This window comes from Chelonoidis abingdonii, chromosome 9 (genome assembly GCF_003597395.2).
Source record: "Chelonoidis abingdonii isolate Lonesome George chromosome 9, CheloAbing_2.0, whole genome shotgun sequence".
NCBI lineage: Eukaryota > Metazoa > Chordata > Testudines > Testudinidae > Chelonoidis > Chelonoidis abingdonii.
Genome location: NC_133777.1, coordinates 32,310,626 through 32,323,636, shown reverse-complemented (window position 1 = coordinate 32,323,636; position 13,011 = coordinate 32,310,626). Strand labels below are relative to the sequence as shown.

General features: G+C 44.3%; 1 protein-coding gene across 3 annotated transcripts in view; it reads left to right on the top strand.

The window, feature by feature from the left end:
• The first annotated feature begins 9,208 nt into the window (after positions 1-9,208).
• Positions 9,209-13,011, top strand: part of CCDC78 (coiled-coil domain containing 78) — a 56,740-nt gene continuing 52,937 nt past the window's right edge. The window contains exons 1-4 of one of the 3 annotated variants that reach the window (XM_075069317.1): positions 9,209-9,527; positions 9,806-9,937; positions 11,003-11,089; positions 11,416-11,595. In XM_075069317.1, coding sequence (XP_074925418.1) covers positions 9,450-9,527; positions 9,806-9,937; positions 11,003-11,089; positions 11,416-11,595 — 477 coding nt within the window. In that variant the 5' untranslated portion in view covers positions 9,209-9,449. Of the gene's footprint in view, positions 9,528-9,551; positions 9,688-9,805; positions 9,938-11,002; positions 11,090-11,415; positions 11,596-13,011 lie in introns of those variants that run through there. The other 2 variants (XM_075069315.1, XM_075069316.1) reach the window with 2 other exon arrangements.

Here is a 13,011-nt window from a genome sequence, read left to right as displayed (position 1 = left end):
CCATAGAGTAACAACTATATTTTTTGCTCAAACATGAGAATTCAAGAATAGTCCAGAAGGAAGACAGGCAGGCCTTAAGAAGGAAATACGAAATAAAAAAGTTTACCAACCTGACGATCCTATGTGTTCAGACATGTTCTTTTCATCATCTTCAACGCAGCTTCCTCCTGGGAGGGAACACTTCTCATGATTATGTTTCACTTGGGAAACCAGGCCTTGCATTTCTTTGTTGCACTATTTGTATTTTGCACGCATGCCTGTCTTACCTGCAAGTATATATATATTCCCACACTGGGTCTCTTTTATGGCCTGCTGGGTATGGTAGCTCTCAAATCAATGAATGCTACACTCAGAAGACCTCAGGACTTCTGGAATATGCTGCTCAAACAGTTTCACTTTTGTTTCTACTGCCTGTCCCTCCCTTCTCACATTTATCTCCAGACTTCTTGTCCAGATCTATTCCACACCCAACAATCTTCTGTTGATTGAACTTTTTGAAATGTTGCACTTTTAGAGAGGGGTAAGGGATTGACTCTGTGTACACAACTTTGTAGAGAGACAATAGGGTTGAGGCCTGTTTATTTCTCACCTCTATATATCTATTTATTTTATTTTATTTTATTTATTTTGCCATTAACAAGCATGTTATCTCTGGAGACACAAATCCACAGTTTGAGAACTGCAAAACTAAGCATCTCTGATGTATCTTCTAGACTGAGCACAGAATCCCATTGGGTAGATAGAGAGATTAACCTAAATAATCTATACAGAAGCCCCTGGAACTCCGTAAAATTGGGTCCCTAATCCATGAACTATTGGAACTCATTTACAAAACTTTTCTTAAACATTACATGAATATATTGTCTCACGCTGAATTAGAATTTATAATCCCTATTCCATGATGAGATATCTTTGAGCTATAATGTATCTTAATTAAAACTATCTTTAAATAAGTTTTTCAAGGAAAAAACCTATCAAAAAATCCAATTTAAATAAAAGTCCAATTTTTTATTGTATTTTAAAATCATTGTTTTTATCAGGGTAGATAAAAGTCAATCTTTTCATGTGGTATCTATCACAATACACCAGTTCACGAACCTAAGAAGGAGATATTACTGAGCACAGAAGACAGAGAAAACCATTTGTAAGGTCCTTGGATTCTCAGTTAAAAGGTTTTTAAAACACCTATAATTATTAAACCTCATAATACATAATGTCTGTGTTTTTGATGTTATGCCATTTTGAAGTGTCAGGAACATAAAGCAAAACAGAGAGCTCTAGTTGAACCAGAAGCATCCAGCTCAGCACAAATGTTAAAGCATTTATGAAGTAGTTTAGTAAAAATATCTGCACTGGTGGCTATATTGTACAGGCTTGAGAAGCTTGTTTCTCAGAGTATGTGTACAGTGCAAAAAAACAACCAAAAAACCACTACAGCAAGTCTGAGAGCCTAGTCCAACTGATTTGTGTTTGCAAGGCTTACACTAGGGGCTAAAAATATCATTGTAGACATTCCAACTTGGTCTGGAGTCTGAGCTCTGAGACACACCCTTCTCACCATGTTTCAGAGCTCAGGCTCCCACTCAAGCCCAAACAACTGCAATTTTTAACCCTATTAGCATGAGTACAAAACAGTCCACACAGGCTCTGAGACCTGCTGCCATGGGTATTTTTTCTGCAGTGTAGATATACCCTCGGAGGCTGAGGGTGCTGGTGCTTTTATGTGGCTTGTGCAGTGATTGTAGGATGGAAGTGGAGTGTTAATCACTTGGGCCACGTCTGCACTGCGGCCAGGTAAGTCGAACTAAGATACTTTGACTTCAGCTATGCGAATAGCGTAGCTGAAGTTGCGTATCTTGGATCGATTTCCCCCCCAAGCCCCCCAGTGTAGACCAACCCTTAATGTGTGAATCAAGGCTTCATATGCATCCCAGAACTGGTATCTGAGTAAGTGACTGGATTTGTCCACACTTAAAGTGCTACAGTGGCACAGCTGTGCTGCTTTAGCTGTGTCACTCTAGCACTTCAGTGTAGACACTACCTATGTGCCGACAGGAGGGATTCTCCGATCAGCATAGTAGGTAGTCCACCTCCCCAAGAGGCAGTAACTAGATCAATGGAAGAATTCTTCCATCATTCTAGTGCTGGCCACACAGGGACTTAGATTGGCTTATAATTACATTGTTCTGGGGGGTGGATTTTTCACACCCCTGAACACAGTAATTATGCCAACTTAATTTTCTAGTGTAGACCAGGCCTCTGATTATGCTCAGAGGTTATATTCTGGAATCGGAGAACTAGCCTTGGATTCTAATGCCATGTCTATACTACAGGCCCAACTGTTCTTGGCGGATGGGGGTGTGGGTCTCATTATTAGTTCACTGAAACACCCACTATCAGCTTCTGTATATCCCAGCACTGGTATGTGGATGTGGCTGTAGGTGTGAAAAGACTATGAATTTTTGTCACTGTTTTAATCCTCTTATGAAATCACTTCAGTGGTGTCATTTACTTTTGCAGAAGAATAAGCCATAATAGTATATTTCATTAGGTTCTCCTTCCCATAAGCCCCAGAATGGCTCTGCCACTTGGTCCCTTTCTACGTTCATGTATGAAATCCACAGTGAGGTGCTGAAGGATCTTCTCTAACAACCTGGACCAGATGCCACTAATGTAGAGCTGGTTTACTCTGCTCAAGATGGAGCCTACATCAAGGTATCCATCTCTCCCTTATCCCTCTCTTTTTTCACTCCGTCTTTTTGAGTCTAGGTTTGGACAGACATTGAGAAGTTACTCAGACTTGTGGCTCTCTCAGAGCATTGCATTTTATCCACACATAAGAGACAGGTTCTTTTCTAAACTCATGTTACCAATAGGAATAATAGAGATGATGAAAAGGATAACAAATCATGGGGATTAAGAACTTGCATTTCTTTAGCTCTTGACAATCACTCATCAAGTTCTCTCAGCTTTAACCCTCATGGCCTACACACCATCGTTATGGTCTCACATCTCAACTGCCATTCTGACTAAAGTATTATCTATGCTTGGGAATAATTCCAACTCAGCCACTGGTGGCCAGTAATCATGTGGCTGTACCACGTAGACAAGAGCAAACCAGAGGTGGCACTGATTGAACTAATTAGGATTTACCTCACTTATATCCAGGGGTACACATTGACTAGTTCAGTTGATGGAAACTCCTTTATGTCTTGGTCTACATTTAGGAGGCAGCACCGGTGCATCTTCATTGATGGCTGACCTGGGGCCATTTCTGAGCATGAATGAGGGCTGTGAAGGACTGGGCAGGACTCCCTTTGAAGATCACCACCAGTCAAATGGGTTGAGGGCCCTCACGTCTCCTGGGACATCATTTAATTTGGGCAAGCAAATGGCTTTTGGAAGAGCTGACTTCTTGCTTCAGAGTTTGGTCGTGTTTCCACTCCTCGGCTCAGCTGGGCAAAGGTAGGTTTGGGAGGGTCCCCCCTAGCTATCAGCTGCAGCTTGAATAAGGTTCAAGGACCAAAGTTTTTAAAGGCCGGCTTGACAAAGTCCTGGCTGGGGTGATTTAGTTGGAGTTGGTCCTGCTTTGAGCAGGGGGCTGGACTAGATGACCTCCTGAGGTCTCTTCCAACCCTAATATTCTATGACATCCTCTTGTCAAGAGGATGGGACAGAGGTTGTGAGTACTGTAGAGATCAAGAAAGTAGATTGTTCAACAGTATCTATTACCTATCCTGGAGCATGGGGCTTGATTAAATTAGAGCATGGGGGTGTTTGTATATGGGTTTTGGTTTAGGCCCATCTCTAAATCGAATGATACATCAGAAGCTTAAAGTTTTTGTATTGTTTTACTGGAAACATATCCTAACGTACTTCTCCATCACTGTGGTAAGGATGCAGTGGGGCAGCTAACTAGAAAAGGTTAAAGGGTGACTTGATCACAGTCTGTAAATACCTACATAAGGAACAAATATTTTGATAATGGGTTCTTTAATCTAGCAGACAAAGAGGCATAACATGATCCAATGGCTGGAAGTTGAAGCTAGACAAATTCAGACAGGAAATAAGGTATACATTTTTAGCAGTGAGGGTAATTAACCATTGGAACAATTTACCAACTGTCATGGATTCTCTATCACTGATAATTTTTAAATCAAGATTGGAAGTTTTTCTAAAAGATCTGCTTTAGGAGTTATTTTGGGGAAAGTTCTATGGCTTGTGTTATACAGGAGATCAGCCTAGTTGATCACAGTAGTCCCTTCTGGCCTTGGAACCTATGAATCAATGGACTCAAGGCTTGCTGGGTTGGGGAATGAAGAATTCAACTTCGTCTCCTAAACGTAAGGTCACCTCTCTCCCTGCCCAATAGTGGGAGAGAAATGTAATGTCCCAGAAAGCAAGGGATACTGTCCCAGTCATATCGGCCTCTCCTAGAGTGAGGACAGTCATGGGGGATGCCTTGTGGCATTAGAACCATATGACTCTTGGGATTCCTGCCACATAATTTGGGTCAGATTTGGATCAGAGGACATGGGGGCCATGATTCTAGCCCATGTAGTTATCAGCACTGAAATACTAGCTGTCTCAGCCACTCATGCTCTCTTAGTTGTCAGGGGCTGTCCCATATGATGATGTCCTCAGCAGCAGAAGCCACCACAGTGTTCCGCCAGGGCTGGGCACGCAGAACTGGGGCTGTGAGCAATTATGGGTTGACTTCGAACCATTCCGGCATCATCACTCACTTTAACCTTCAGGTGGTGCGTGGGGACCTAGGGTTTCAGAGTTTGGGTTTTCACATCTGTGTCTTAATGCCTTTTCTTTGTCTCTTTCATCAGTTATGTTCAAATGTAGCCACCTGTAGCAGGGTGGTTACCCGCTCCTGCCCTTCGGGTTTTAAAACAGCCCTAGGAGCAAGGGCGGCTCCAGGCACCAGCATGCCAAGTGCGTGCCTGGGGCGCCAAGCCACTGGGGGCGCTCTGCCGGTCGCCGCGAGGGAGGTCAGCTGAGGCCGCTGGACCAGCGGACCCTCTGCTGGCATGCCGCCGAAGGCAACCTGCCTACCATGCTTGGGGCAGCAAAATGCCTAGAGCTGCCCCTGCCTAGGAGAGGGCTGTGGCTGGGGCAAGAAGCCTGGGCTGACTGGGGGAAAGCAGGCTTAGCTGTGGCCATGTCCCAGTCAGGTCCAGCTTGCTCCTATAAGAGGCAGTGAGCCAGGAGCCCAGTCAGTCTCTCTCTGCATTCAAAGAGAGAAGGGCCTGGCTACAGGGAGCTAGAGACAGAGTACCTGAGAGGAGCAGGGCTGGGGAAAGGCTGAGGGGCTGGGGAGCTCCAGCCTGGAAAGCCCCAGGCTGTGGCCTAGCACAAGGCCAACAGGTACTGGGAGTTGCAGGAGGCAGCCTAGGGGTAGGTAAAGGCAGCAAGTCTAAACCCCTTTGCCTATGATGAGTGACTGATACTGCAGTCTGCCCCAGTGTACGGGGGGTAGATGGAGACTGGGCAGTAGCCAAAACTGAGGCAAAGTGGGGACAGTGGGTTGGGGTTCCCCAGGGTGGGGAGACCCAGATTGATGGGGTACTGCCAGGGGGCAGCACCCCAGTTAAAAGGGCACTGGGGTCCAGGGAGGGACACGGGGGCCAAGAGGACAGGCGGGTCACCAGCCTGCAGAGGGCGCTCCTGGCTGGAAAAAGAGCTAATTCCCAGGAGGTGCCGCAGGGGTGAGTCTGCATGTCTACACCATCTTACTATTGTTAAGTGTTAACTAAGGAAGTGCTAGTACTTGACCTAGGAATTGTACTGAATCAGACCAATAGTTCATCTAATTCAGTATCCTGTGCCTGACAATGGCCAGTACTAGATGTTTCAGAAGAAGGTTCAAGAAACACATCTGAAAGCTTTGCTCTTTTCCATTCTTTCTGACTCTTAAGCCTCCATTTAGATTGTGAGCCAATCCTTTGTCAACCTAGCTTCTGGTAGTCTTCAGAGTCAGACAAGGACCCTGCTCTGCATGACTCTGGAGACTCTCAGATCCTGGTGCCTCTAACTAACTGCCTCAGTTCTTTGGTTCTGACTGATTTTTCCTGTGTTTCTCGCAGCATCTCCATAAATAGCCTAATCCAGTCAGATGCTGGCTGAAAATTGTGCATCTTCCTGGAGCAGAGAACCTCACTGAGAACCTGTGGGGTGGGAGTTCAAGAGAAGCCTCTGTTGAAGTCCTTGGTGGCTTTCTACTGGGTTGGCAATCAGCTGGCAGCTTACCCATCTCCAAATTGAATGCTCAACTACAGATGAATGTTGTCTTAGTGGCCACTTTTCTGCATTCAGAGTCAGTGTATGATCTCTGTCACACTTATGTAAACCCCAAGTAACTCCATCCTAGTCAATGGATTTACACTGTTGTGACTGAGCTCAGAATCTGGCTCACAGTGTATAAGCTGCACCATGCAGGCCTTTCCTATTATATGGTCTGCATTAATGGAATGCCCTGTATTTGTTAAAAGGGCTGCACAAGCAGGATGAGAGATGGCGTACAAGCAATTTAAGTAAAAATTCTGGACTGCCTGATGGCCTAGTGAGTAAAATATTGTACTGTCTTGTAAAAGGCCTGAACTGGGGAGCAATATATTGTCTGTTCCTTGAGCAGGCTGAAACTAGGGGTGTTGTGAAGATAACGCTTAAGAGAGGGTGTAGGTGAGATGGGCAACCTCATTCAGGCCAACTCAAATGTATGCTGCTGGAGCGTAGCCAGGAAGACTTTAGATAGCGTGTGCAGGAAGCATCTGATTGAAATGGGGTAAGAGAGATTAAATAGTCCAAAGTGTAAGACAGGTGTCCCATTCAGCCAAACTGGCTATTTCTATAGAGTGGGGTTCTCAAAGGAACCTCAGGGAGTTAAGCACTAGAGCTGAGTAGGAAATGGTTTTCCCATCTCAGGAAAATTTTTGAAATTTTGAAAAATTTTCCCATCCCAAATGGGGATAAAAACTTGAAATTTCAAACATTTTTGCAAACTGAAAATCCAAAAAGTGTTTTGGTTCAGGTCTGTTGAAATGTTTCCATTCAATTTTAGACCTTTTGACCATTTTAAATTTTTTTTACTAGAATTAATTTCAATTTCAAAACACAAATCTATTTCAAACCAAGAAACCTGAATTTTTCACTTTGAATATTTTGAAACTTTTGTCCAATTTTTTCCCAAATAGGACATTTTGTTGAAATGGAAACATTCCCATAAATGGTTTCGATTTTGACAAATTGATATTTTTTGACAAAAATATGGAGAGTCAAAAAATTCCCAATCAGCTGTTAGGCACTCAACTCCCGTTAAAGTTCAGTAGGATTTGAGATTCAGATATCTAATTCCTGGAGGTTTCTTTGACAATCCTAACTTTATCACTAGCCCTGGTGTCTGAGGTCCTGCCTGACACACACCCATGCTGGGGATAGCAAAGTGAAGGATTCCCTATGCTCTGATGCCTGGTGATACAGGCTACTAGAAAGAGACAAAGGAACAAAATAATTTAAGTTTTCACAAGTGGAGTGAGTGTTGATGATCTTGGCTCTGGAGGTGAGATTGGATATTGCCATCTGACTGCCTTTAGTTGACACTAGATGAGACTTTACAGTTTATTTCAGAAATGGCGGGGAATAGATTCCAATGTCAGTTTTATTTTGCTTTCTTCATGGTGATTCCAAGTTGACGCAGTTGCTGGAAGAAGCCCTGGCAAGACCAGGGTTATTTTCTGCTTGCCTCCAACCTCGGATTCTCGGCATCTGGCGGATGTGCTGAAGACCTGTATAGCTCTCTCGCAAGTTAAGAACTTCCTGTTTTTTAAATGACTACTTTGTAGAGGTACAGTATAGGTCCCAAGTCCCTAGATTCTGGCCTCAGCTGGATCTTTTCTGGGAGGAATCTAGACATTTAATAGGACTGGGTTGCTGAACACTGAATATTAATGGCTGCTTAAACTGCAACATCTATATCAATATAATGGTTGGGTTCATAGTGCATTGTTCGTTGAGTTAAGAACAGGGCTGGCTTAATGGGTCACTAAAAGATACAAACCTGTGTTCAACTGCATGATTCATGTCTAAATTCAACTATATCCAACCAGCCAAACTAAATTCAACCAGTGGATGTTTGAGTTTGGTCATGTGATGCTTGCATCTTCATGTGATGATGCCCTAGGAAATTTTGTACTGTGGGAGACCAGAGCACAGAAAAGATGAGAAGGTTGGCTACTTTCCCCCTGCTGTGCTTTCTCTCCTGCGACTTCTGCCCCATCCAGAAAACCTTAGTCCTGCTTGGAGGCTACTGCTATGTGATCATGGATATTTTGAATTTTCTGAATTTAGCAGGTAAACTCAAACCTGAACCCAACATCTTTTGATATTGCCCAGCATTAGTGTTCTCATACCATCAGGGGCTGGGAACACTGGAGATGTTGCTCTGTCCTGAGTGTAGAGGCAAAAATCTTTTCTACTCCCAGCGGCTAGTTATAGAATAGCATTTCAACCTCCAAAGATTTTTCTTCCGTTCCAGACACAGGATATGTATACTCCATCTGTAGGGAGAGGGTGCTTTAAAAATAAGGGGATGGGGGAAAACCCTTAATTCCCCCTCAGAATAAATATTTTGACTCCCTCTTTCAGTGTAATGAGAGTCCACTTGGCATATGCTAGCAATCAGTAAGTGGCACATCAGAAGATGGCAGTCCCAGTTTTGTGTGGTTTCAGTTTATCCTCATTTCTCCAGATCAGAGAAATCTCAGTACAGAATAACTTCCTTGTGTTCCACTGATTCTGGAAAGGTGCAGGCAGAGTTCCTCTTGACACTGACTTCATCCCAGATTCTACAGTTCAGGAATGTCATCCTTCTAGGATATGTCTGTGAGTGAAACCACTTCCTGAGACTGAAGCAGACCAACCCATGTCTCTGTTGCATGTATTGATTGCTGTCTTATTGCAGTATCCTGCCCAGAACAGGAGGGTTACAATGATCTGACAAGGAACATTTAGTTATTTAAAAGAATATGATCAGATAGGAAGAATATGGGAAAAATACAATAAAGATACAAGTGAGATGTTTACTGAGACCCTTATACAAACAAAGAGGGGGACCTGCTGAGCTTTCCTTTGAAACCTCTAGTATATGCCATGGGAGCAATCAGGATGCCAGACTGGATGTGTCATTAGTTGCTTCCTCTTTGGCAGTTCCTAGGAGCAGGTGTAGTCATTTGTTCCACCTCATAAACAAAATGAAAACCACACCCTCTAGCAACCTGAGTTTATAGCAACCCTGTGTATGCTATCCATAGAGGAAAGACCTATTGGCAGATAAAGATTTTTGTCACCAAAATCCCATCTCTGGTTCTTTCTTTGATCCTCAGTCATTGCTTACTCAGTACTGGGCAAGGATCTTGGTCCTTCAGCACTGACTGTATGAACACATGGATCTTAGGAGTGCCATGGAGAGTGAGAACATAAGCACCCTCCAAGAACAGGTCCAGTGTCTCACCAATGAAAATGTAAGTGTGAAATGCAAATTTTGTCTTCAGTGCCTTTCCTGCATACTGAGTCAGGTATTTTGAAAACTTGATGCTAATCTCAGGATGAAGATGGCAACTGACAACCCCCTTTCCAATCTGTTAAAGCCACTATATGCAGAAAGCTGTGTTTTCTCATCATGTAAGTGGTTTGTTCTTCCCTTCCCTCAGCCTGCCTATCTGTGCAGTGCTGTGCAGAGGGGAGAAGATCTTGACTCTGCTCAGCATAGGGAGTCACTGGAGTTGTTTTGTGTACCCAGGTGCAGCTGCAGGATAGGAACGAAAGACTGTACACAAAGCTTGGAGAACTGCAGGAGAAGATGGGGAAGCTGGTTGGTTCCAAAACGGACTTGTCATCCAGATTGGTTTTCAGTGAGGAGGAGAAACTTAAGGTAATGCATGCACCTTGGGAGCTGGAGATGCTTGAGCTGTTGAACCCCACTGAGCCCAGAAATATATGGGTATGTAGAATCCTTGGGGAAATGTAAAGATATTCTCCCTGACGGTCTATAAAAACATGTGCACTCCCCAACAGCCAGGGCTACTCTACTTTATTCCTTCTAGTTACTTCTGCTGGGGAAGTCTAGGACTGGTGCATTATGTCAGCTTCCAGATAGCCACTATTCCACATCACTTCCTTCTGGAAAAGGCAGAGACGTCTCAAAATGTGATCACTTAATTTCAGTGTTTTAACTTGCCATTTATGCTCTTCCTCTTTGGGGTTATAAGGGTATCCGGTCTTGGGTGTCTCCACAGTTCTCAGCTGATGTGTCTCAGCATCAGCATATTTTAATATTAAGGTGCAAAACTCTTCTCAGCTTTACCTATGGAGCTGTGGTCAGTGCCTGTATAATAAGCTGGTGCTCAGATCACAAGAGGCATGTCTGCTTGCAGATCTCTTTTGTGCTTATATTTTTGGTCTACACCTGTTGGCATAATCAGTAACACTGAAGTGTTGGCCTCAACGGCAGTCCCTGAACTTCAACTGAGGCTCTAGACCACTACTCCTGGAGGCTAGCCTGCTTTCTCTTGGCCAAATCCTTAGTCCCAATTCAGTCACTGTTCAGGCAGAACTCCCATTGTTTTCGGTGGGACATTTATCTGAGTGAGGACTGAATAAAGACTGTAGGATTTGGCCCATAGATTGAAAACATAAATGCGAGGGCTTCTCTTTTTCATAAACCTTGTCAGGCTGGCTAGTCTGGCGTTACCCTGGCAAACTGGAACAGGCATATACCACCTTCACAGTGAAGGGGGAGTCACAGAGTCTCTTGAACAGATTCTACAGGGTAAAAAATCTCCGATTTCAAAAGTAACTTTTTGAAAAAAATCTTACCTCTCATTGTCCCTGAAACCTCACTTATGTCCTGTAAGCCCTTATTTCAGGAAACTGGAATTTCCTGTTGCGGATTTCTGTACCCGAGATTACAGTGCAGTCTCATTTGTGTCTCTTATAGATTTCTAAGGACCTCATTGATCTCCAGATGGAGACAAACAAAATGAGAGAGCAGTATGAGGCAGAGAACTTTGAACTGAAAAATATGGTATGTGGCAGTAAAATACTGCATTACATTCTTATGCATTAGCCCATCTTTGCTGCTCTTCATACTCATCCTCTGTCAGATACACTGATTCTAGGGCTAGAATCTAGAATCTTTGGTGTGCACTTAATACCCACAGTTTGTTCCTGACTCTTGCTAGAGCTGTCATTCTCCCTTCACTTGCATAAGCATTGAAATGTACTCCCAGACTTGTCACTTGTGTGCTAAGCCTGATGAGAACCTGTTTTGCCAAGTGAAAACCTAGGAATGTTACACTGCCCCACCCAGTTCCTGTTGTAGAGTCTAATTGTGCCTCCTGCACACTGTAGATCCTGACCCTGGAGAACCGTATTCTGGAGTTGGAGCTCCATGATGAGAAGGTCACTGGGGAACATGATGCCCTACAGGAACGCCTGCACACTGTGGAGACCAATCGCAAGGAGCTGGCTGATGAATACATCATTCTGAAAAGCAATTATATGGCCCTGGGCAAAGAACATGAACAGGAGGTGAGTGAGACCTGCTAACCTGCTGAGTTTTCCTCACAACGCAGGCTTTGCTCTCACCGATGCTGCCCTCCTCCTCCTCTGTGAACATGCCTGCCTGCTGTCTCTTCAATTTCTACTTTGCTGTTGCTGGAGAACATCCTCCTGTAGGGCCTGGGAAAGAGCACGAATGTGAGCTCCTCGCAGAACAGCCTTATTTGTTAGTGCATGAACCAGGATGTGTAATGGACCATAAACAAAACAGTGAAACTGTAGTGGAACGACACATAAAATATTGTCAGAATAAACATACTGAACAAATGGAGAGGGGGTTTTTAGGGTACTTTGACTAATCTTAGTTTCTTTTACCCATGGGAGGTATGCAATTTTCAGGTGGAAATGTGATTTTCAAGTTGACACGTCCCTTTAAAATTTAAATCATAGTTTTAATGGTATAGTAATAATACTTAGTATACTCAGCCAATGATCTAAGAGCACTTTACAGAGGCAGGTAAGTGTCAGTAGGCCCATTTTACAGTTATGGAAATAGAAGTACAGAGATTAAGTGATTTGCCCAAAGTCACACAACAAGGCAGTGGGAGAGTCAGGATTAGAAATCTAGGGTGAAATCCTGGTTTCATTGAAGTCAATGGGGCCAAGATTTCACCAGTAGTCTCTTGCTTCCTGTCCCCTGCTTTAACCACTGGACTCACTGCTGGAAGCAAGTGATTTTGAATTAGCTAGTTGGGACTAGTCACAATGTGGGCTTTTGCTCATTATTTTTTCAGTACAGATTTTTCAAAAGGAACCTCAGGTTCAAAACCCACAGTGGCAGGACCGGCGCTAGGGGTTTTAGCGCCCTAGGCACATGGCAATTTCGCCGCCCCGCACGCTGGTCCCGCGGCTCCGGTGGAGCTGCCACAGTCATGCCTGTGGGAGGTCCACCGGAGCCGCGCAAGCAGCAAACCCTCCGCAGGCACAACTGCGGCAGCTCCGCCAGAGCCGCGGACCAGGGGACCCTCCGCAGGCACGACTGCGGTAGGTCCACCAGAGCCGCCTGCCGCCCCCTCCTGCAAAATGCCGCCCACCAATAATCCTGGTGCCCTAGGCAATTGCCTAGGCCACCTAAATGGAAGCACCGGCCCTGCACAGTGATCTTCTCAGGACACAATGAGTCTCCGACACACATCTAATTATGAGCTGTCTGTGAACTTGCCAGTGTGTTGTCATGGCTGCTTGGCCCAAAACCATCTCTGTGAGCTCTTGTAAATAATAGAGAGAGTCTCCAAAGCATTATGAAAACAATTCTGTGTTTTCTATTCACAAATTGCTCTGTGTCTGTCCAAGGCAAATGAGATAGGCTGGACTGGCCTTTTTAGCCATACAGCCCTTTTGGAGAAGACCGTCCTCTAAGAGGTCAGTCAGTCATTTTTGAGGCTG